Source organism: Triturus cristatus, chromosome 5_2, assembly GCF_964204655.1.
Source record: "Triturus cristatus chromosome 5_2, aTriCri1.1, whole genome shotgun sequence".
In the NCBI taxonomy this organism is placed as follows: Eukaryota; Metazoa; Chordata; class Amphibia; order Caudata; family Salamandridae; genus Triturus; species Triturus cristatus.
In genome coordinates, this window is record NC_140588.1 from 420,429,541 (window position 1) to 420,455,030 (window position 25,490).

The following is a 25,490-nucleotide window of genomic DNA, read 5'->3' on the forward strand; positions in this document are numbered from 1 at the left end:
AGCCCTTCCTTGGTACGCTGACGTCAGTTTCTTCGGCAACTACATTCTGCGCTAAACTGTGAAGCCACATGTAGAAACTGCTAAGGAAATAGTGTGCCCAAAAAGAATCTTCTTTTTGAAAAACTTTTATATTCTTAATTTAGTTTTTGATTGTCATTTTTGGTTCTTTTTTTTTTTTACCAATGAAAGGCGCAGGAGTGCATAGAAAGGATCTGGAAAGAAAGGGAGAATCAGTGGGGAGTATTGGTGGATCGGTAAGGAATCTGCGGCTATATCTTTTCTCCATCAGATAAGGCATGAGAGAGAGAGAGAGAGGGAAAGAAAGAAAGAGAGAGAGAGACCAGCTGCCAGGAAGTGATGTGAGGAAGAGGACATCACACCAGAAACATCGTGGAGAAACTCGTTGAGAACTGAAATCCGCAACTTGTGCAAAAACATGGGAAAAAAACACCATGGCAGAAGGATGAAGACGAGTTGAAAGAACACTCCATATAAACATAATACTACATTGCTTACCCAATGTTAATCAGGCCAAAAGAACGGGGCAGAAGTCCAAGGACAATAGCTAAAACTACTGAGCCCAAACTCCTAGCCATAGAACCAAGCAATGCAGAGAGCACCAACAAAAGTTTAAGAAAAGCATTGCTAACAATAACAACAATAACAACAATTCTGGCCATAGACCACGCGTGGTCAGAGAAAACATTTTGAGAGGGAAGGGAGCTCTCTTGGACTATCCAACGTAGAACCCTCGGGGGGGGGGGGGAAGGGCGTAGTGAGGGCAAAGCAACAAATATATATATATATTCACTGAAAAAACCATAGGTTTCACACACGTTATAGTTAGGAATTAGCATTTAAAAAACCTTGCAAATTCACTGAAAAAACCATAGGTTTCACACATGTTATAGTTAGCGGAAATTTTACTGATAAAAAACCAATGAAATTCCCCCGTTATAGTTAGTGCAGGCAACTATAACTCACGCGACCGCAATCTTCTGCTGATGCTAATACTGTATTTAGACACTTATTTGCCCATGTCTTCTTCCATAAATTTTTAGCTATACATATATTACAAATATTTTTTTTTCATAAAGACACATATGTCATCAGCAGAAGATTGCGGTCGCGTGAGTTATAGTTGCCTGCACTAACTATAACGGGGGAATTTCATTGGTTTTTTATCAGTAAAATTTCCGCTAACTATAACATGTGTGAAACCTATGGTTTTTTCAGTGAATTTGCAAGGTTTTTTAAATGCTAATTCCTAACTATAACGTGTGTGAAACCTATGGTTTTTTCAGTGAATTAGTACGTTTTTTTAAATGCTAAGTTACTTTACGCCATTCGTGGCGTGCGCGCCCACTTAACGCAGTTCGTTCCGTGCGCGCACGGTGCGCTTCGCGCACCGTGCGCGCACAGTGAGCACGCGGTGCGCTTCGCGCACCGCGCGCCCACTTTACGCAGTTAGTCCCGTGCACGCATGGTGGGCACGCGGTGCGCTACGCGCACCACGTGCCCACGTTACGCTAGATGGGCCATGTACGCACGATGCGCTTCGCGCACCGTGCGCACATGGAGGACATATGATGCACTTCGTTTTGAAAGGTAATATTTTAATTTTTAACACCTGTGATAAGCCATGCACAAATGGTGCCCTTCGGGCACCATTAGCACACGGGGTGGAGAGAGTGTGGATTATTTTTTTTTTAAAATATTTTTTTACCGTACGCGTACGGTAAGCGTAATCGGCGAAATTAGCGAAAAAATAAAAATTCCGTTTTTGGCCTTGGGGGATCTTTGGGGACTCCCTCATCATGGCTAGGTGCTTTGGAGCTGTCCAAACAGCCCCTTTACATGTTTTTGTCCGTGGTTTTTTAATCCACACTCTCAGTGCGAGAGAGAAAATGGCGGCCGCCGCTTCCTGGTTTCGGCCGATTCGAATGTTTACTAAGATCTAAGAGCCAATCAGAATCGCGCTCGCGCACGTCACCGTACGCGTACGGTAAGCGCACCGTAAGCGCACCGTAAGCTGGCTCAGATATATATATTGATTTAAAGGCTATTTTCTCAGAATCTACTGAACAGATTTACACCAAACCTACAAAAGGCACTTCCTTGACCTGAGGACTACCTCTCTGCCAAATTTCAAGTAATTCTGTTCAGCCGTTCGGGCTGTAGCTGTGTCTAAAGGTCCTATGGAAAAATGCATGGGAAAAACGCGTTTTGGGACCCCCCTTTTATCTCAGCCCCCGCTTGACGAATCCCCCCGAGACTTTCAGGGTAGGAGCGGAGCGTAGCGCCCCACCTATTTTGAAAAATTCGCGAGGATTCGTCGACCGGCGCAAAAGTTATTCAAAATAGAATGTTGCGGATTTCCTATGGAAACGTGGTCCTAACTATAACTACCTACTGGCGACCGCCAGTAGGTAATATATATATATATATATGTGTATATATATATACAGGCACTTTCTATTATACAGTGTTTCCTTTCTGCATAAAAATATATATATATATACATATTATATATATACACATATACATGTACAGAAAGAAACACTATATAATAGAGAGTGCCTAAGAAGGGCACATATACACTGCCACAACATCAGTCAGGGGCCGAAGATGGAAGGGGGAGGAAAATACACACTCCAGAAAACAAAGTAAGCTGACACAAACCAACACCACAGACTGGGCAGTTACGATCAGGCAGCCAACAGACAGTTGAAAAGAAAAACAACAGGGGATAAACAACCCACTAGAGAAATGAAGACTTCTATGGAGGACTGTAAAAAGGGTCAAGCTGAAAAAGGCCAACACAGGGCGGCCTATTCAGATAACTAGTCCCCATCTGAAAAGAAAGAATAACAGACGGAGAAGGAACCTGGTTAAAGCAGCGGATCAGACGGTGGAATTTGTTTGGAAAGACTAACACCACAAGTGAAGGTACAAACTAAAGAACCTGTGTAAATAACTGAAGTAACAGATAGAGAGGCAGTGCCTACAGCCTAACAAGCATGGAGGCCAAAAGCAAAAAAAAAGTTCTCCCAGACAACAAGCGGGTGTCATCAGGAACGGAGGGGATGGAGGGGACGGAGGGGAGCTGTATTAATGGACTGCAAAGGGGAACTGGTGGCAGAAAAGATATATAGACCAAGAGCGTCTAGACTTTTAGACTGACAGTCTGGAGGGCTGTCAGGCAGGGCGCTGATGTCGGGGGAGGCTGTGGTACCCTGAACCACAAAGCTGCATGGAGTAGGCTATCGGAAGAGGCAGATTGTGTCTCCATGGGCAGGACAGTGCCTCTGAGCTATAGACCGGTCCACAGAGGCCCTTTAAACGGGTTTAGCCCATGAGCCCAACAGAATATCAAAGAGGACTTCACTGAAGGGGAGCACAGGCTCAGACTCATCTAACTCTAATGAAGCACATCTATCAGGGGATCAATGGGCACCTACAGAAGGGAGCTGCAGCTCCAGAACCATAGCAACTCTCCACAGAAGCTTAGCAGAGCTAACCCCAGTAGCGAGGCTACGAAGAGAAAACTAGCCAGAGGATGGGGAAGAGTCAAGGCCACTAGCCTCACCAAGGTCAGACACCCAAAGAAACTCTGGATGAGGCTGAGTAGTGTAACTAATGCCATCACAAACATCACCAAAATACTTGTCTCCTGAGGGGAGAATTGCAGGGGTCTCCTCTGAAGGCGGAGGAAGATAGCCTGAAAAGAACAGGTCTGCCGATGCTGCTCTCGAAGTCGACTGGCGTTGAAGAGGCGACACCTCGGCATCAGGGAGGAGAGATATAGTAGCAGTGATTGGTGCTGTTAACACTGATGTCGGCAGATCCAACACTGGCATCACAGGTGGGAACTCCGAAGAGCTGTGCACTGGAACTGATAAGGAGTCAATCACAGATTCAAAGGGCCTCACTGATGCCGAGGGAAGTCCCGCCACACTGGAGTCCATTAAGGCTTCGGCTTCTCTGGCCTCCTAGGGACTGAGACGCACACCAGAGAGAGGTGGAGAACCAAAAATAGCATGAAGGGAGAACTAGTATTCCCTAATCTGATCCAGAGTCACCTCAGAACTGTGAAATACCAGAAAGCCCGGGGCAGATTCTCGCTCCGACTTCACAACCGGAGGAAGAGGAGGCATATCAGAGACAATGAGTGTACACGATAAAGTTGGGGAAGAACACAACTCTGACCGCCTACGGCGTGAAGACGAAAGGCTTCGGGAGCTAGCTCTCGAGCTGTCCTCGGAGGGAGAAGAGGACTGCGACCGTTGAAGGACCTTCGACCACCGCGCCGCTAACAGTGTCATGCGGCGCTCCTGCAATCCCGATGACCGAAGCTGAAGACATGAGTTGCACCCTATGGAGTCACGGTGCACGCCCAGACACCACTTGCAAATAGAATGAGCATGTGGGTTCACCTTCGTAGTCCACAGGACCCCGAAAACATCCAGAAAAAGGCCCACTGTGTCTTTGACAAATGTTGAGATAGGCCAAAAATGACCAGAGGTACGGCTTTCTGGATCCGCATGGAAGCGCGGAAAGGAAGAAACTGACATCATAATATCAAGGGAGAGCTTATATGGAGTCTGTTGACATTGCATCCGGTGGACAATGCCGTTACAGAGCCGCACAATGCCCTCTGCTGAGGCGCAGAGGTACAGCTGTAGAAAAGTTTCCGGATCCAGTCTGGCACCTGGGGATAATTCAAAGGTAAGGAATTTGAGGCCAGACCTCTCTATCAGATCTGACAGACACATGCAGACACACTCCCTATGCAGTTCTTGTGGCACAGTCTAGTCTGGTGAGTTATGCACGCCCTCTGTCTTCAGACTTCATTGACTCCTTAATCCCTGATTCATTTTTCTGCTTCAACTAAAAGTTTGGTCAAAGTATTCTACCAGTTTGAAATACAAAGGCACAGGAAGTAAGTTTATAAATTTGGTGATATCAGTCGTCCGTTTCACTGCGTTATGGTGGAACTTAGATTAAGGGATGTTTGTCAATTACAATTCCAGAAAAGAGATTTGCATTTGGGAAGGAAAAAATAAAAGAAAATAAATAATTGCTCTTGGAAGCAAAGGGTGTGGGAATAATTACAGAAGTCCTGATTCAAAGTCATTTTGCAGTGAGTTCCTGTACGTTTGCAAATTCAGGAATGAGTGACAAGTCAGAAGTAAAACACAAATGCTCACAGAAAAATGTTTTTAGAAAATGAACCCAGAGATATGCTTTCGCAACTTTTTCTCATGTGCACAAGTGACTAGTATAAAGTGATTTGAAACCTTAACGTCTATTTATCCCAAAAGATCAAGGTCTCACAGACAGAATGAGAAGAAATTGAGAAATATGCATCACTTAGAATCATAAATAAAATGTCTCAGCATTAAAAATGTGATTAGGTCAAAAGGTCACAGAAAGTAAACATACCTGGCGTAATAGTCATCCGGTGGAATAATTTCCTGAAAGAACTGCAACTGGTACAAATAAAGTCCAATCAAGTGCCCCGCACTGAATATGGCCATTAATACACATAGACAGCTGAATATCAGCGGATCAAATACTCGGCAACAGGACCACCATGTGCAGACCCCCAAAAATACAAAGAAGTACACAGCCGAGGTTAAAGATGGCAACATCATACCTGCAGAAAAAGATAGGAACTGTAAGTGGAGATGGCATATTTAGAACATTTGAAGATCTTATTCAAACGTGTCTTATCATTGTGAATGTGCATTTATTTGGTACATCAACCATGTTCTAGCCAATAAATCATTATATTTACTTGTATACATTATTATATTAAAACATGCGTGTATATATCAGTAGTTGGTCCTTTCCAATGTCTTCTCGTTCCACACAGGAAAACTGCCCCGGCCAAATTGTCCCATTTTCGAATCTCTGGACTGGCAGCTTTTGCGACAATTTCTATCTGAATGGTCCTCATGTAAGGGGAAGCAAAATTATTTTTGCAACTTTTCTTGTAGGTCATGGAAAAGTGTGCGGAAATTGTAAATGTGTTTGCCATTTCAGTGTTAAAAACGTGACTTTTGCAACAATCTGCCTAAACATATTCTTTTTGAACACCAAAAAGTTGCTGTGCAGATAATACCGAGAGCAGTTAAAGGGTCATTCAGAAATTTTATAATCTGGTGTACACTGTGTTTGTGACTCATTGGACATTCCAAGTAGGGTGGTCATTTTGCTTCGACTCATGTTTTTTTCGCTGCTCGAGTTCTTTCGGGTTTTATTCAAAGTTATTTGAACAGGGATATGTGTCCCCGGTATGAATTTGGAAATGGGAAAACTGAAATAATGTGTTATTCCTCATTCCAACCTGTGGCATACAGAGTAGGGAGGGAAAATCACCACAAGGTGCAATAAAGTAATTCCCCTGATTAATTGGGATGAGCCCTTATGGGTTCTCTTACTGAACAATGCCTTACTCCAAAGAAAGCCTCTGCAAAAGCTAAACCTGCTGAGAAAAATTCTACAAAAATTGCCATTGGGCATAGAAAAGCTTTTCAAAAGGTAACCTTGTAGAGAGAAACTGTATATCATTTCCACTTTAACTGGGCTTGACTAGATTCACAGGGCCTCAGTTACAAGACACCTAGCTTCACTTTTGCGCCAACGGAGCATCCATTTTTCGACGCTCCGGTGGCGCAATGTGCCACAGCATATTTGACAGGCCTCACAAAGCCACTCTACATGGCTTTTCAAGGCCTTGTAAATATGTGCCCCTTTCACGCAGAACACTGCATGAAAAAGGCATTCCATGGGTGTTGCTGTGGGTGTTACCCAGCAACACCCATGGAATCTGAAGCATTCCCAGATTTATGAGGAATCATAAACCTTGGAATGCACCAGATTCTAACATCACCACAGGGGTGTCGTTAGGGAGGTGCAACGAGGAGAAATATCCTTATTCCACCTCGTTTTTTAGGTCTCGCGAGCCAAGGGCTCGAAGAGACATTTTATATCTGGGCTTTTCAAAGTGCTGCCGTGGCCTAAAGCTACAGTGCACATGAACGTGCACGCGCGCAGCGCCATGTGTCTTTCCTCCGTAGCGATCGTAATCACGATCACTTTCACTTTCGCGGGCTCCTCTGTTGCTGGTTTGTCATTTTTAGCGAGCCATGCATGCTTTCAGTTTCACAATTGCCGCAGCGGCCGCCACACAATTTCCCTGGTTTTGGGATGGCACCCGGTTGTGATTCCATATTGAATTGAACAACAGTGTTTGTTTAATTTCCTTTTACTTTCACTGTTTTGTTACTGCTCAGGTGCAATTGTTATGCCTGCTGAGCTTCGCAGTGTAGAGTGAAATGGCGGCCGAAGCATCGCATTTAGACAGCACTACGCAGCACGGATTCATAGGGCCATCTTAGTCCCGCTTGGGAAGGGGTATTTCTGGACCAGCTCATCTGCCCATAAGAGAGCCATGGAGCGTTGGGCATTACAACGCCAACACTCGCCGCTCCCTGGCATGCACCCGTGATTAGCCGCGATGTGACTGTTACTTAATTCAAGCATCCACTTCTGTGTGCAGAGTAAAATGGCACAAGACAGAACGGCCTGCCCTGCGCTGCATACAGTGGTAGCGCCCTCCTCCCCAGTAGTCATGTGAACGGTGTGTGTGCAGCCAGCTAGACCGGCGCCGTTGCTTCTGGAAAGCCTACGTGTGGCACAGCAAGGCTTGCTGCCTGCCTCTGCACAGCATATCTCATTGCATGCGCGGGTACTGGATATCTGTATGCAGCGCCAGGCAATTATTCCCTGGGCAGATGATAATGTGTTTTCTGCATGCACAGCCAGCCCTAGATTGTGTTCATGCCTTAATTTCATCTATAGGCAGTATATGGAGGAGCAAAGCGTGCAGAAAGGCAGGAAAACGTGGTGATGCTTCATAAAAAAAAAACACGCTGCTCTAATTAAAAGTTTGAACCGGAGCAACTGCAGTCATTAAGCACCAGGCATTCTCGAGCGTTGCAGCTATTGTTGCAACAATGGATGATGGGGGTAGGCTACCCAGCCTTTGTCCCATACAACATTTATTATTGGCGACTTGGCAATTAGTGAGGGGTATATGTTAGGTCTATGGGTGACTTTTATTCTTCTTTCAATGTATAAACACATTTGCCGTCTTAGTGCAAGATCAACGTCCTGTGACCATGTCTGGTTCTCTATTCCCATTCATTCCTCAGTGATCGTTGTGACTACCATCATGTATTGGTCCCGTTAATTTGGCTTATGGTAACACCGGTTATTTGCTGTGCTTAGAGACGACAGAAAAGCGTGTAAAGTACTGTAGGAAAACATTTTCTGGTTTAATCCGGCGAATGCAGTGGCTGAAATCTTGACATAAATTGCCCCTGGTCCTCTCCCAACCAAAGCTTGTTCCGGTTCCCCAAAAACAATACATTTCAAAAGGACACGTGTGCTTCTTAAAGCGCCTCTCAGATGGTACGCACTATGAGTCTCAATCAGATTTTAATCACAACCTATCTGTTCTGAATTCTCTGTTCATCCTCTCCTACCGACCAGAGAGCGCCATGAAGCATTCCAAGTTGGTAATGGTCTGCTTAGAGGAGGAGCACGTGGGAGCACATGAACTCATTTTTGTAATTCTTTACCTGAGTATAATATTAGAGAATGTGTGCGTGCTTCTGTTTTTTCAGTGTGGAATTTATCTTTGCTTGGCTACCGGAGGTTCTACTTTTTAAACTATTAAACTAAACTACTACTATATACTTCTTTTTATTTTATTAAAATGACCATCTCCTCGGTTACTCCCGTGCCCACTCTCTATTACTCCTCTCTCTCCTAGTCTTCACTCGTCCACCCTTTCATCCATTGGTCCCTTCCTCCGTTTGCTGGCTTTTATTTAAATATTTTTAAAAAGGAGGTTGTTTTACATTTTTTCAGGTTTAACTGGTGCCTGTCGTTTTACTGCCGGCTCGCTCTGTAGTGCGCTCTTTCTTATACCTTTGGGTCAAGTTCACGCTATATAAAACTGTGAGAGAAAAAAAGTATTTGCAATGCAATATGTCTCACATTACTAAATGTTTGAGCTATTTGGTGTTACATTATTATTAGCAATGCCAATAGTCAAACCTTTAGTAATGCGAGACCTATTGCATTGCAAATGCTTGTTCCTCTTTCTATGTGTGCCGTATTCTGCAGCACACAGAGGAAAACACCTCTTGTGATTGTTTTGTGCAGGAGGGTATCCCTGCACAAAAACAATCACCCCTATAACACAGACACCCTTGCACCATGGCGCAAGGGTGCCTGCTTAAGCGCATGGCAGCCCATTGTGCTCCAGCGCAGGGGAAAAGGACAGGAATGCGCCGTATCTCATAGATCCGGCGCATTTCTGCCCTTTTCTTTTGACGCAGGGCAATGCAGCAAGATTCCTTGCGGCATGCCCTGTGCCAAAAACTCGTAAATAAGGCCCAAAATGTTCTTTGGTGAATACTATATTGCAAGCAATGCAGAGAAAACTTTGGTCAGAAAACTTTGCAAACTTCAGAAAAGGTGAAAATCAAAAACTTTGCAAAACTTCAATGAGAGTAAAACCAAACCTTGCAAAGACCTTCTTAATAGCCCAGAATAGCATACCACTTGAGACATCCACATATCCACCATCTACTGTTTTTTTCTAAGTTCGAAGCAATACATTAACCCACTACTATAATGACCATACATCCAGTTTTCATGTGCAATCTAATCGAATGTTCAGGAATTACTGCAATCTAAATCTGAACAAATTCACCAACCTGTTAAACCAAGTAAAATTGTTACTACTACTTTTCCAGCTGTAGTAATAATATTGCCAATGAGCTCTTTGATTTTGGAAGCTATTGAGGCGATCCTGCGAAGTAGTTTTAATTTTGTGCTCTCTACATTCTCCTCTTCATCCTCATCTCCAGCATCCAGGTCTTCTTCAAACATCATAATTTCATCCATTTCCATCTTCTCTGCCACTGCCTAAAACAGAAAAAAACAGATTTAGGATTCGCTTTGGCTGAACCACTGAAGTGTCTAGTTTGACATTTTTAAACAATTATAAAAAATATTTTAAACGATATTTCATTGTAAAAAAAATAACCTCCTGTGTTCATACTTTTCACACCAGCCGTAGCAGTTGCGCAGTTTAACAAAAGATTCAGGGGCTTATTTACAAGTCTCTTGCGCCACTTTTGCGTCATTTTTAACATGGGAAAAGTGACGCAAAAGTGGCGCAATGGGCTTGTAAATCTGCCCCTCAATGTTTATGGGGATATTGTTTTTCACACTATGCCCTCATAACAAGCTGTGCGTGGTTTTCAGTGACAATACCACTCTGCATGAATACATGAGCCACCAGGTGGATTTTTCCACACCAGGTAAGTCCTCAAATGTTGTTCTTGCTTACTTTTTGGGTCACAAATTTCACCTTCTCAGAGCAGGTAAATGTAAATGTCCAGTATCTGTCCAGTATTTGTAAAGCACAAACAATTACCCGAAGGAGTCAAGGCGCTGGGGCCCATCGAGAAGATTGCTCTTGCCCAGAGTCACATGGTGCTGGGCTGATCTGCTGCTGGCACCAGGGATTAAACCGTGAACCCCTGGGTTCCAGAGTCAGTCACCCTGGCCACTGCGCCACACCTCTTCCACCAGGTAGAAGTCTTGAGTAGGAAAGGGTCAAGCGATCAGGCAAACCATGCTGTAAACTGCCCAGAAATGCAAGGTCATACATGTTGTTCCCCATTCGGGACCTCATAATTGTAATGGAGGGTAAATGTAAAGAGTGTCGTATTACAGCTGCACTTTTATCAGCCAAGATGTAATGAGATCCCAACTGGTTTCCACAATCCTAAAGCATGATGATATATCAGCTTATGTAACACAAGGTACAATGCAGACCATTAAAGGAAAATATGTGAGTGTGGTAAGTAATTTGAAGAAACAGGGATTGAAGGTGAAGGGGTAACTACAAATTGGGAAAAGAAAGAATACCATGTAAAAATAATATTTCTCTGGCAGAAATGCCACTTGACCTGTTACAAATGATTACAACTTGAAATTGTTTCTTTCTAGTCTTACCCTGGAAATAACTTGGGACTCATTGTATGAGAGCTTCCAGGATGGAAACTGCCATACAAAATATTTGTGACTTCTCACATATTTTCAAGTGTGTGGGTATTGCATGCAGTTTGCTTGACCATCCCCTTGACATTACTCCTTTCTCAACATTATCCTAAAACTTTACCTGGTGAATCAGGATGCAGAATTAGTTTTTTGTGCATGTTTCAGGTCACCACTTCCACCAAGCATAATCCTGAAAATCACTGATGTATTCATAAGATCTTATACTCAATTAGCATCTTCAGTACTATGTGGGCATCCTTTGTCTGAATGGCACCTAACTCTTTAGACTTCAAAGGGCCATATTTGGTATTTTCAAAGTATCAATGTTATTAATAGAATTCCTGGTTGGCTGAGGTATGCACTCATGCCAGACGAGAACCACCACTCTAGTCTGGATAAGCTAGATACACACTAAAAGATAGCCTGTGCTCACCCTCTAGTAGCTTGGCACAGAGCACTCAGCATTATCTAAAAAGGCAATGTGTAAAGGATTTGTGCAACACACACACACACACACACAAAGTAACACAATGAATACACCCCACAAATACTCCACACAGGTTTAGAAAATAGACTAAAACAAGATCATAATGACAAAAGTTCAATCAGTAGAAGTTGAGATATGAATTTTTGAAGATTAAATGCAAAAACAGTACTTATAGGTCACTAGCGGGCAAAAGGTTACTTAAGGTCGTGAGGGACTGGTGCAAATCCAAAGGTAAGGCCGGTCGCGATGGAGAGCAGCCCAGCTACTGAAGTAACGCAGGGTCCACTGAGAAAGTACCTTGGATGGAGCAAAGTGTAGACGCTGAGGGCATGATGTGTCGATCTTTTCAACACAGTCGGGTCTCTGCATCGTCGTTGAGAATCACGGAAGTAAAGGCAATGGTTGTCATCGAGTTGCAAAGAGCATCGTTGTCAATCTGCGTAGGCTGTAGAACCGCTGTTGTCAAACAGCCTCTGCGTCGGCATCGAAGGGCAATGCGCCGGTTACAATTCGCACAGTGGTGGTGATGCATTGGATTTGTAGAGAAATAGCTGAAGAACCCACTTCTGAAGCACCAAACTTGGAAAGGGCACCTCAGGCAAGGAAAGGACTTACAGAAGGCAGAGTCCAGCCGCACGTTCAGAATTGCAGGAAGTGTTTGAATCCCTGAGATTCCAGAAAACAGAAGGCAATCCAGCAAGCCTTTGGAGATCACTTGTAGGGAAGGCAGCGTCCAGGAAAACAGTCCAGTTGAATCCTTTAAGCAGCACAGCACTCTTTCTGACAGAGGTTCAGTTCAAGATCCAGAAGTGTCTGTCTTTAGGGAGTCAGATACCCAGTACTTATACCTAAAAGTGTCTTTGATGTAGGGGGTAACTTCAAAGCAGCTCTCTTATGTAAACAATGATCCCTTTCAACCCAGTCCTGTCTGCCAGGCTATCTGTGGGGGGTAAATCATTGCTTTATGTGTGAACAGGACACTATCTATTGAAGTGTATGTGTCAGCACCTCCCATTACTCCCTGCCCTGTAAGACCCATCGGAATGCAGATGAGTGCTCAGAATGCAGATAAGCCTCACATTCCTGTGTTTGTGGCTGTCCAGCAAAGGAATGCACAAAGTGTAGCTGTCATCCAACCCAGACGTGTATTGGAGACAGGCTGTCAGGCACAAAGAGCAGTAGTACAGAGAAATGTCCACTTTCTAAAAGTTGCATTTCTAAAACAGTAATGTCAAGTCCACCTTCACTAATAATGAGGATTTTATCATTACTATTCCAAAGATATGAAACATGAAAAAGCTACTCCTCTCTGTTCAGGAATTACAGCTTAAAAGTGCATTCAGAAATTTCCAATGCTGGCCTATGAGAGGGGTAGGCCTCACAGTAGTGAAAAATGAACTAGGCTATTTGTCACTACTAGGGCATGCAAAACATAAAGGTACATGTCCTACCTTTTACTTACATAGCACCTGGCCTTAGGGTTACTTAGGGCCTACCTTTGGGGGACGGATCTGTACTAAAAGGGGAGTTTAAGGCTTGGCAAGTAGTTTTAAATTGCAAGTCAAAGTGGCAGTAAATTGCACACATAGGCACTGCAGTGGCAGGCCTAAGACAGGTTTGAAAGGCTGTTTTCATTGGTGGCACAATCAGGGGTGGAGCCCACTAGTAGCATTTGAATTACACGCCCTAGATATCTGGTATATCGCTTTACAGGGGACTTACCAGTACAACAAAATATGCCAAACAGGTATACAACAATGTCATCATGTTTAGGGGCGAAGCACATGCACGTTAACGCTGGTTAGCAGTGGTACAGTGCTCAGAGTCCTGAGGCCAACAAAACAAATCAGGAAAACGTGGAGGCTAAGGCAAAACGTCAAGGGGAAGACCACCCTAAAGATGCTAGGTCTACTAAATGTCAACTGGATAATTCAGATAATTCTACATAAATAGCAAAGACTATCTTTTCAAATACACTTTGTTAATATTAATCAAAAACGTCTCTTTCCTTAAGCTGTGGGAAGCATCCAGTGACACTGATTGCTTTTTCATTGACTTTAGGTCCCTGAAAATAATTATGTCTTTGAAAATATGTTGAAGATAACATGCCTGGAAATCATGTTAGTGATTCATGGAAATTCAAGCCAAGCTTCTGAAAGCATCTTTAAAACATGCAAAATTACATGTTTTTATTACAATGAATTGAGACATAAAGTGCATATCAATCCCTCTGTTTTTGGCAATTGTAAACAATGTGAGACCATAGTGTGTTTAAAAAGGAACAGCAAAAATAGCACAGGTATCATTTTGTTGTACAACCTATGTGTGAAATGAGGAGTATTCAATAAGTTTACACTGACAAATGAGCTGTAAGTGGAGATGCATAGATTAATTTGCAGCCTGTGAAGGTTCACTGATAGGTAAGTGTAATGTAAGCATGCACTTTTCTCCAGCTTTGTAATAAAGAATTGGTTAATGGGTGACTTGCAAGCATTGATAGATGAATAAGCATCTATGCATGAAGCATAGATGAGTGAGCAGTATATAATATGTTTTTATTTCAAAAGTGAGCTGTATCTAAGGGATCTATGTATTAATATTCAGTATAAAATAGTGCTTAGTGACCAATAAATACACGAATATCCTGGGTGAATATTCCCTCACAAAATTAACTAAATAGCGTCTGACCCAAACCTGCAATATTTGACTGTACCCCAATAATAAATCATCCGAAAAAATTACTGATATTATTTTTACTCCAGAATTCTCGTATGGTCTAGTGGTTAGAGTCTGCAGTCCTCATCAGGGTAACAACAATTTAGCAGAGTTAATCAGAATAAAATACAGAGAGCATAAAGGACCGCGTTCTAGATCAAAAATAGACAAAAGGAGTTTATTACAGAAATGTCAAATGGTGGTACAAAGGAATGTAGGCAAGAATCATTTCAAATGATCAGACCAGAGTAAAGGAAATAATGCAGTATCGCAAACTCTGCTAGGCATATTCTAAATAGAACATTCTAAATGCCAAATCCATAAAGAGTACTGACAGAAATATAGCAGAGTATCCCAAAAAGAGCTCACAGAGAGTGCATGGGCCAAATATTATTCATCTCCCAAATAGCAGCAAAGAGCCCAAGAGAACAAGGGAAAAGGCCAAGAGCAAAATGGCAAAATGGAGGCATCTTAGAAGGCACCAAATAGGGTAAATGCCAAAAAGTAGCCCCACCTGCCGGAGCACAGAAGGTTTTTAAGCAAAACACACAAATCTATTAGTAGAGTCTGAAAATTCAGCCCAATATAATTGTTGGGCCTCACCATCTGTGCAGGGTCACACCCAATCACTTTGCCTTTAACCTTCATTTTTGGCTGAATTCTTTTTTGCTGGTCATAGGACGCTGGGCACTTTACCACTGCTAACCAGTGCTAAAGTGGTTGTGCTCTCTTCTTAAAACATGGTAGAATTGACTTACACACAATCGACACATTTAACCTACTTCTAAGTCCTTAGTGAAGTGGTACATACATGTATCCAGGGCATGTTACTACTAGTGGGTAGGCAGAACGTACTGTACCATCAACTTAAAAAGCCCTTTAAAAAGGTCTCAGACCTGCCACTGCAGCCTGTATGTGCAGTTTTTAACTGCCATGTCGACCTGGCAAAATAATCCTTTTGCCGGGCCCAAACTTCATTTTTAATACATATAAGACAGCCCTAGGGTAGGCCCTGGACAACCCAGAGGGCAGGGTGCTATGTAGTTAAAAAGCGGGACATTTACTTTTAAGTTTTACATGTCCTAGTAGTGACAAACTCTTAAATTTGTTTTTCACTACTGCGCGGCCTATCTCTCCCATAGGATAACATTGGAGTTGCCTTACTACATTTTTTAAGTGGAATTTTAAAATAGGAACAGGTACCCAGTTCATGTTTGTTGTTTTGGGAATTGTAATTTAAAACCCTAACTTATGGCGAAATCAGATTTTAAATTACAATTTTAAAAATGGCACTTTTAGAAAGATTACATTTTCCTGTCTTAGTCATTTAGTGCCTGTCTCTGGTCACAAGACTATGTCTAGCTGACAGTTGAGATTTGTGTATTACTCTTAGACAGCCACACACAATAGGGAGCTTAGATGTGCCTGGACGGGACATCACAGGAAGGATGGGAGGGAGGAGCTGGGCACAGTACCACTTCCACTTGAATAGGCTGTATCCTGCCTCCACACAAAGGGCTGCGCACCCCCTGTGTTTAGTCTGGAGCCAGGACTGCGGAGGCAGGATTCCTGGTGACTTCAAAGTAAAACCTCTAGAAGCTTCTCCCCCACTTCAAAGGCACAACTGGGTATAAATACTGGACCTTAGACACCAACTCTTCTTTACACGTCTGGACCTATGGATATTCTGCCAGGAAGAAGGACTGCTGTGCTGCTACAAAGACTGCCACTCTGCTGGACTGCTGTTCTAAAAGTCTTCACATTGCAGCATCGACTGCTCATGGAACCCCCAACGCGCAGCTCCAGCAATGTTTGCTTGCGTCACCAGTCGGCGCTTTGTGCTTCACCGACAGCCTCCCATGATGCTCTACCTGCCCCTTGATGCCCTCTTCAATGCGAATGGGACTCTTGGCATGAACTTGAGAAGGTAAACTTCGACGGGACAACCTGGTGACTGTGTCCGACCTGTGCTCCATCACAGTCAGCCTGAATTTGTAAGTTTGCCCCAGTCCAGCACAACCAGATAGCCATGGTTGGTGTGTTGTGCATTTAGGTGCTATTTACACCTTATTCTTTAAAAAATCATGACTCCAGCTCTACTGATTGGATTTTTGTAATTTTTGTCTTGTTTTATTTCTCAAAATTACCCGAGGGTTGAGCACTGGTTAATTTCGGGTTGGCTAGTGACTTCATCCTGAGAAGAACTGTGGTCAGTCCTTGAGAAGGGTTTTACCCTCCTCAACTAATTACCCATTTCTTACAATGTTCATGGTGAAGGTCACATTTGACAAACCAAAAACAACAACGTACTTATTAGGACTTACAAAATCAATTAAACACTAACCCATTTCCTAAGGTAAGAGAAATCTTCCATTGCTTCATCAGCAACTGCACTCCACAGATTGTACAACACAAACTAAACAGTTCTTGAACAATGGCTCATATAACTCACACGTCTCCTTTGGAACTTCCAGCAGAACATCTTGAAAATAACACTTTGGGTATACTATAGAAGCCTCATTCACAAGGCAATCAGACACATTATTATTTAAGTCATGTATTCAGTTCTCCTCAGAAAAAGAGGACAGGTGGGTTTGCAGAGGGTTACTGATTGGATTGGCGGAATAAGCCTGATCAAGTTGAACAGAACACAGAAACAGCATCAATTTTAAAATGAATGGTGTACAACGTGGAAATATGGCCTATCTCACTCATAGCATTATCTAGACTTCTATATGACCTAAACATTTTGTTTCAGGAGCAATCTTATCAATTCATCAGTTGCTAATCCATGCACCATTAAAACTATAACATTTTTTCAAACAAATTTTACATGACGTGCACATTTTGCAGACTTTGAAAAACGCTGCAGTAGCCAAGGATTCGTTGTATTAATGGTCAGTATAAAATAGTGCTTTGTGACCAGTATGTGCATGAATCCTCTCAGAGTATCTTCCATCACAAAAATAACTAAATAGGGAAAAGATTTACATCAAAGCTTTTTAGGTATACAGATAAGTGAGGAATCCTGATCATTATGCAAGTGTGCATGGATTACTGAGCGGGAGTTAATTTATTTTTTAAATACTTTTTTAAACAATCTGAAATGACATCAGTCAAATTAATCCTTTAAATGTTAAAAATGATTAATTGGCAAGAGGACACATAATGTACAAACATACATGCCTGTCAATATTCTATTTCACAATAATTTGCTTGGGAAAGAAATCGTCTGAACATCCATCCAGGATAAACTATACACTTTGTTTGACAACCAAGCACTTGAAATCACCTCACCACCAATGTAAACTAAATATGGTAACTGCTAACCAGTGCTAAAGTACTTTACCTCTCTCCTTTAAACATGGTAAAATTGGTTTACACACAATTGGCACAATAAATTAACCCAGGGCCTGTATATTGTAATGCTACTAGTGGTCCTGCAGCACTTCTTGTGCCACCCTCTAAAGCAGCTGCTTAAAACCTGTCTCAGACCTGCTATTGCAGCCTGTGTGTCCAGTTTTAAACTGTCATTTCAGCCTGGCAAATTAAACCTTTTTGCAGGCCTAAACCTTTCTTGTTAATACATAGAAGCCACCCCTAAGGTAGGCCCAAGACAGCCCAATGGGCACGGTGCATTGTATTTAAAAAGTTGGACATGTGCTTTTTTTCGTTTTACATGTTCTGGTAGTGCAAAACTCTCAAATTAGTTTTTCACTTTATTGCATGACAATAGGTGCCCCTCAGGTCCTGGACCCTTGGTGTTCCATCAGTTGGGCTCCTCCTAAAAGAAACGGAGAAATCCTGAATTTGTGGGCTCTCCGCGTCCAAGATTGGGCCCGTTCACGCCAAGATCTTGTCACCTCCGCTGACCTCCAATGCGAAACGCTGGTGAACCCAACTCTTTCCGCTACAGTGATCGCCAGTGACAACCAGCAATGAGGGCTCCTTACTTCCTGCTGCGGCATCAGCAGTCTGCGGTGACTGCCAACGCAAAGCTCCAGCACCTCCTCCACAGCTACCTAAACTCTTCACACTGTGCTGTAGAATGTAACTTTTTCAGTGGGACTAATCTATTCCCTGTAATCGGACAACGGTCCATCATGGTCGACCTGAACTTGTGACTTTCACTCCTCTTGCACAACCAGATAACTGGAAGTGGCGCTTTGTTCTTTTAGGCACAATACTTAATTTATTGCATTTTTTTCTCTGTTTTCTAAATCAGTGTGGAATTTTTCTTGTGCTATGTTTTCAATTTACTACCGTTTGTGTGCTGCATAAATCTTTCTAATTGCATCTAAGTTAAGTCTGACTGCGTTCTTGCCTAGCTACCAGAGGGTTAAGCACAAGGAAATTTGGTGGTTTTTGTGGTTCTCCTTAACAAGGATTGTGGCTGTTGATTGAGAAGCACTCCCACCCCCTTCAACCAACAACCCAATTTCTCACAAGGCAATTTTACCTGCTTTAAGACAGGACATTCTTAAGCCTCTCTTACCAATTAGGATCTTCCTTCATGAAGCAGTTTGTAAGTGTTTATTATGGATTTACAATTGCACGTTTTCTGGTCCTGTGAGTCAGGATACGGAACTCAAGTTTATAATAACTTTTGTGTGCCGCTAATTTACACTTAGATGACCAAAACAGGCATGTGAATCAAGATAATATGCTGCATCTAGATCCAGTGGAAAACATCAGTAGCTGATAAACTGGAACTTCTTAAAATCGAAGATTCCAATCATTGGATCTCATTCTAGTCTGAAATGTTCAGTACTTCACAAGCAATATCCAATGTGATACCAGATGCTTGATATTTTAAATGGCTATATTTAGTAGTTTACAAGTGGTAATGTGGAATGCATAATTCAGATTTTTCTCAAAGATGAAGGTCAAAGACTATTTTTCCAACTCCACTCTTGGCTTTTCTTTGTCAGTAGTCAATAAGAGGTGTTTGTGAGTATTACAGAAGTGACTGAACATCTGTGCACGTTACGAGTGTGTAAAAGTGTAAGCAACATGCAAAATGCTTGGATTTTTAGCAGTATAAATGAATAGATGGGTACATGGATTACAGAGCATAGGATGGTGCTTAAATATTATGTAATCAAACACAAAGAGTGAAAGGGTAGAGTGGAACCACTCCCGGTCCCCTTTAAAGAATCAATTATAAAAACAAAAGAGGGAGTTATTCCTAGTAAAGCAAGAATTAGTGCAGCGAATGAAAGAAAATCAAGCACAAAGATATTTCTTTAAAAAGAACCCTCACTCACCAACCTGGTTGGTGACATGCTTCATCATAGGGTCCCCACCCGAGTGGCCGAATGCCTCTCAGGTGTGCTACAACACCTGATTACAGCGGAGCAGGTTTGGTAGTGCAAGGTGAATAATAGTGAAAAAGTGGTTTAAAATTGCCTTTATTATTCCCTAAAACTTTATACTGGAGTAATAAGGCAAGATGAAAAACGAAAAAGGACGTCCTGTTAGGTTCAATTGTCCCGTGACATCCACAAGTGTATTTAAGTGACAGAATCAGGTCTACATGTTTCAGCCTCAGTGTGCGAAATCGCGAGGCTTTCTTCAGGACCAGAGGTGACACGAGAGGTATGCACTCGCTAAGGTGCACACCATCACTGTGTCACAGATTAACCGCAAACTTACGGTTTAACTCTCAGCATTCTCTGAAAGGTAATGGTTTGTAATCTGTAAGAGAAAGGAACAGATAACAATGTACAGGTAGTTTTCAAACTGAAAGACACGTCTCCGCAAGGTGCAAATAACCGTGCTTTCATCCGTGCCGTTTAAAAAATGCAATAAGCTATCCAGACTATGGTGCCTATATTCTAAAGTATCGTGCACTCGTGTTGCGCACCCACGCCTCTATAATTGATTCTGTGGTGTTTCTCTGTTCAGAGGGGTACTGTGAGTAAAGCAACCCTTTTATTAGCATCCACACATAATCAATGCAATGTGGAAGCATCAATGAGCTATGGTACATCCGTCGTTTACGGATTGACCTCATTCATAATAACTTGGAGATCGTGAATCATGACAAAACAATGGAGCACCACAACACCATTGTGCTTCCTGGCAAACAAACATAGAGGAGAAAAGGAACAGGAAATTAAGTTCCAGGCTTACATGGGCGCTAATTAGTCCTACCCCATGGATCCCGTTGGGGGGCGTTGGCTATAGTCACACTCTGGAGATAAAGAGGAACGTGAAGTGTCAGGCTCGTTTTAGTAAGTCAGATAACAAGTGTTAGCTAAGAGCCACCATAGGTACTTACTCCGTCAAGCTCAATCGCCCGCCTCTCGCACCTGAAGTTTGCCCGGCCCGAAATCCCGAGGATAAGTGAGTTCCAGGTCCATGCGTATTTGAATGGGCTGGCTCTGACACGCTCTAGCGTGTCCGCATCATCCCGCTGAGCTTGGTGACGTATTCAAGTCTTCCCTGAAAGCTCAAAAAGCTAACCCCTTGGATTTTCAAAGGTGTGCAGCTTTATTCTTTCGGCAATGGGAATAGTTACTATGTCTTATTTTAAATGTTGTGCATATATATGCTGATTAGTCAAATATGGCTTAGTACATATGACAGTATGTCACCAAAAGGGTATTACGTAAAGTCATGCGACTAAATTGTTGTCACATTTGTGAGCCATAGTCAATTCCTAATAATGCCATTTCTTTTACCATTCTAGAGGTGAATCATGCACAGTGGTATACAACGACAAGTCACGTGGGCATAGAGAGTACAGCAAAATGCTTCCTTATAACTGTCAGTTCAAAGCTTTTCTTAGGAAAAATCGATAATCATTCGATAGGAAACTCAACTGATAAGGAAGCAAAGACTGGAACATTACAGGGACTTCCCTCTACACTGCAGTCATGTGGTGATATATGGTCTCTGTCTAATCGTGTGGCAGTGGCTCTATTTCTGGTTGAGTGACTTTATTTGCTTAAATATTATGACCACTTGAAAGCAGCTCCCTATTTAAATCTAATGTATTTGGTGCTCTTAAAGAGTAGGTTGATGGCAATTCGCCCCAGCCAACTCCCTTCAATGGCAGATCAAAGACCTTGGAAAAACAGTGGCTCTATAACATTAGGCCTGGGCGAAGCACTACGCTACGCTCGCGTAGTTTGCGAAGTTCGCGCTACTTCGCACTACGCGAACTGCACGTAGCACAGTGCGAACACGCGTAGCGTAGTGTTGCGTAGTGCTGCGGTCATTTTTTGCTTGCTCGCGGTCCTCAACGTCAAGTTGGCGACCGCGAGCAAGCAAAATGACATCCCGGCGAGACTTTTTCCTTGTTCGCGATCAGCAACATCAAGTTGGTGATCGCGAGCATGGAAAATAAACCTCCCGGCGAGATTCCCAACGCGAGGAGGTCAGGTTTCTCATTGCGAGGGGTCGCGTATGCTCGCGACCGCTCGCGATGAGAAACTACCAGTTCGCGTTGAGAAAGCTGCCGCTCGAGTAAAAATCTACTCGAGCAGCAGAAAACTACAGCTCGCACTGTGCAAGATGCCATTTTCAATGATTGCACAGTGCCGGTTGCTTGTCCGCACTGTGCAATCATTGAAAACAACATCTTGCACAGTGCGAACATGTTACTACGCAGTTCGCGAAGTGCTACGCGTAGCTCGCGTAGTGCGAACTTCACTTTGCGTAGCTTCGCGAAGTGCTACTTCGCGAACTACGCCCACCCTTATATAACATGCGGACTTTGCGGTTCAACAAAAGAGGACCTAATCCGCTGGTTTGCATATGCCCCAACCTGAAAGAAGCACTTGTCACTATGCTAAAAAAGCATTACAACAGTGAAGGCATACACACTTGCAGAGCTGCAATAATAAAAAGCCTGAACCCTTCAGATCTCCAATTGAATTGTAAACTGATCAAATATCGACAGCTATACGAAAAAGCAATACAAACTACTAAGATCTGAGAATTGAAGGGAGATTGGCAACAATTGACTGTGCACATATGTACGAGTGTATCTAGCTGATTTTATACTGTATATTTTACATAAATTTCTTAGCAAAACTATATAAATCAAATGGGGCAGTGGCAAAGCCTTGAATTGACACCTGTGATATAGGTTTTATGAAGATGGCACGATTGCACCCGGTGGTTGAGTCCAGTATTTTAGCTGATTTTATTAAAATCTTCGTCATCCAGCCCTTGTTTGCTTAACAATGAACGTTTACTTACCTGTATAAGTTAATTAGCAACATTGCACAACCTAGATTCGTCTGTGACTACGATTTTGATTACATCTAAATTCGGATTATTACCCATTTTTAATATATCGCGCGTTACTTTACAGAATAAATGTCTAGGTCCACCTGAGTTTGATGATCTGATTGCATCTAAATTGTGGATTTTATTTTTTCTTGATAGATCATGCATCACTTTACAGAATCAATGTCTTGGTCCACCCGAGTCTCTGTTACTATAGCATCATTGTCTTAAATATACCATGTGTTTCATTGATTTTTATCATATCTTTGTATTAATAACATTGTTACAGTTTTAATAAACCAAACAATAAACTGAAACTGAAACTGGATTATGGAGCATTTTTGAATATTCATTTTATAGCGCTGCATTATTTATATATTACTTACCACCTTAATTTGGGGCACGGACATGCTTGCACATTGCAATGCTACACTGTGTAGGGTGTGTGACTGGAAGGATGTTGTATATGTTTATGATCGTTAGTGCACCTAACTATAATATGAAGGACTAAAAGTAGTTTGCAATATTGCATGTATTAGTGAATAGTGTGTAATGGTACATAGTGTAGCAAGTAGTTTGCCTTATTACATAAGGTAGTGAAGAATATTTAATGGTTGTGGGTTAAAGAGAATGTAAGAATGTGTAGTTTATTGGATAAATGATCAATAACTAATTATGCAAAGATAAAGAGAAAATACATATTAATGGCATAATGAAGTTAAAATAAATCAGTAGACCGGTGTGCCCACTACATAAATGACCATTCATTCAACAACTGAGAGGTTCAAGTTTTGGTGGTGATGTCCTTTGCTTTCATTCATCCAGTTGGATAAGATGAGTACGCGTGACAAACAAATAGTAACATGAGTGGTGCTTAATATGTCATTGTGGTTGCAGGTGGTGGGCAGTGGAACTCATGTTTGCAAACTAAGGCATATTTTTCATCACCAGACTTTGACCCAGAGCAAGAGAGAGAGAAAGACAGACAAAAAGAAAACAAAAGAGGGAGAGGAAGGTAGAGAATCTGTGACAAAGAGTGAAAGCAGGGTTTAAAAATAAGTTGCAAGAGTAAGATTGAAACACAGGAAATGCAGGGTGGTTGAAATAGAGGCATGAGGTGGAATCAGGAGTAGGCGGCATCTGGTATTTGGCAACCCACGCATTCTGTAATGCCAATCACAAATTCCTTATGGAGGAACTGCACTTATATATACTTTTTATAAATTATGCTCTGAACTCCAGAAGGTTTGCTGCAATTTGAAAAAACTCATTGTTATCCTCCAAGTACAAGAGTGACGATATAAGAAGAAGGGAATTAGGGAATGTGTAGATTATTGAATAAAAGATCAATACCTAACTGTGCAAAGATAAATAGAAAATACATATTATTGGCAGTTAGAAATCCACAGAAAGCACATAGCTGTACAAAAGTGCATATTGATAAAGGATCTGTAAATATGGATGCAAGATGTGAGCAACAGCATTCTTCAGACCTCTTCCTATGTTTGGGGTGCTCATCTGGAACCTACTACATTTCCATTGAGGTACCATTCTTTCTTCCTACAAGGTGGGTGGGCAGTGGTGTAACATTAGCTCCCGCAGCCCATGTGGTGCGGGGGGCCCCAAACTCCAGCCCCCCCCCCTCAGCATAGTGCACTGAGCAAAGTGATGGGTGGTGGGACGGGGGCCTCCCTGTCCTTTGATGTGGGGCCTCCTCAAGATTCGTTATGTCACTGTGGATGGTGGTAGATTGGCAGGTAATGTGGGCAGTAGCAATTTAGATACAACTTGCTTGTTGAAATCTGCAGTTGAGGGCATGCTGAAAAGTGTTGCAGTCAATAAGCCATTACATTTTTGGAAAGCATACCTACACAAATAAAGCAAACCACCACTCTAAGGGGAATATTATCTACAAACTGCGATAAATATCGAAAAATGCGCTTACTGCGTTTTTCAGTATCACCCTCTATCGCTGCATTACCTTGCCGTGTTAGTGGCGTATTAGCAACGCTTTGCTTACAGGCGAAGTAAAATCCAGCGACAGACTGTGATAATCCTCATTAGCATGTGAAATCCAGCGATGATTTCACAGCGCTAATGAAAAGCTTGGTAATAGGGGAGTGTGTACTTAATCCTACAATCCACCTCCCATAGGCAATAATGCTAAGTCAGGTTTTAATCAGGCGTTAGGATCATGCGATATGGGGGCTTAGCTCTCCTTTTCTCATCGCTACGCGGGTCTGGGGCAGCGTTTGATAATACAGCGAAGTTGTGTTTGTGACGTTTTTCAATGAAGTCATTGTAAGGAACGCCTACTTTGCATCTCATTAGCGATGTATATTGGTAAAATGCATAGCATTAGAAAATCGGCTGCCAACATGCACTGATGCATGTTAGCGCCGCCTTGTTAATAGGGCGATAAGAATATCGCCGCTTTAGCGGCAAAAAGTGCAGCTAAACCGGCGATACTGCCCTTGATAATATGCCCCTCAGAATCTTTGAAATATGAATATTCCACAACACGGCTGCACATCCAGATGGTCGCTCCACAAGCAGCAGGCAGAAGTCTTTCTGACCAAATAATTACTCTATCAACACATACCAAACAGACCACTCCACATGTAACTGACAGTGGCAAGTGTTTATGCTACATACAACCATTGGGCACGTGGAATAATACAATGTTAGATTCTTTCATTACTGTGGTGCAATACTGTCAATAACTTCTACTACGACCTAAAAAACAAAATAAGTAGTGCAAATAACTTGGATGCACTGTAGCGGTGCCGTAACGTTACCCCCCCAGTAGCCCCCATGGTGCGGGGGGGGGGAGGGGCGAGCTCCGGGGGCCCCTCCAGTACTGTTTACGGGGCCTGGCCTGAGAGCTCCTTACTAG

The 25,490-nt window shown here is 42.5% G+C and overlaps 1 protein-coding gene across 3 annotated transcripts in view; it reads right to left on the reverse strand.

Moving 5' to 3' along the window:
• PIEZO2 (piezo type mechanosensitive ion channel component 2) overlaps window positions 1-25,490 on the reverse strand; it is a 1,161,909-nt gene that overhangs the window by 559,821 nt on the left and 576,598 nt on the right. For all 3 annotated transcript variants that reach the window (XM_085607342.1, XM_085607341.1, XM_085607340.1), the window contains exons 6-7: window positions 9,798-10,008; window positions 5,446-5,659 (exon numbers count right to left, since the gene is read on the reverse strand). In XM_085607342.1, coding sequence (XP_085463468.1) covers window positions 5,446-5,659; window positions 9,798-10,008 — 425 coding nt within the window. The remainder of the gene's footprint in view (window positions 1-5,445; window positions 5,660-9,797; window positions 10,009-25,490) is intronic.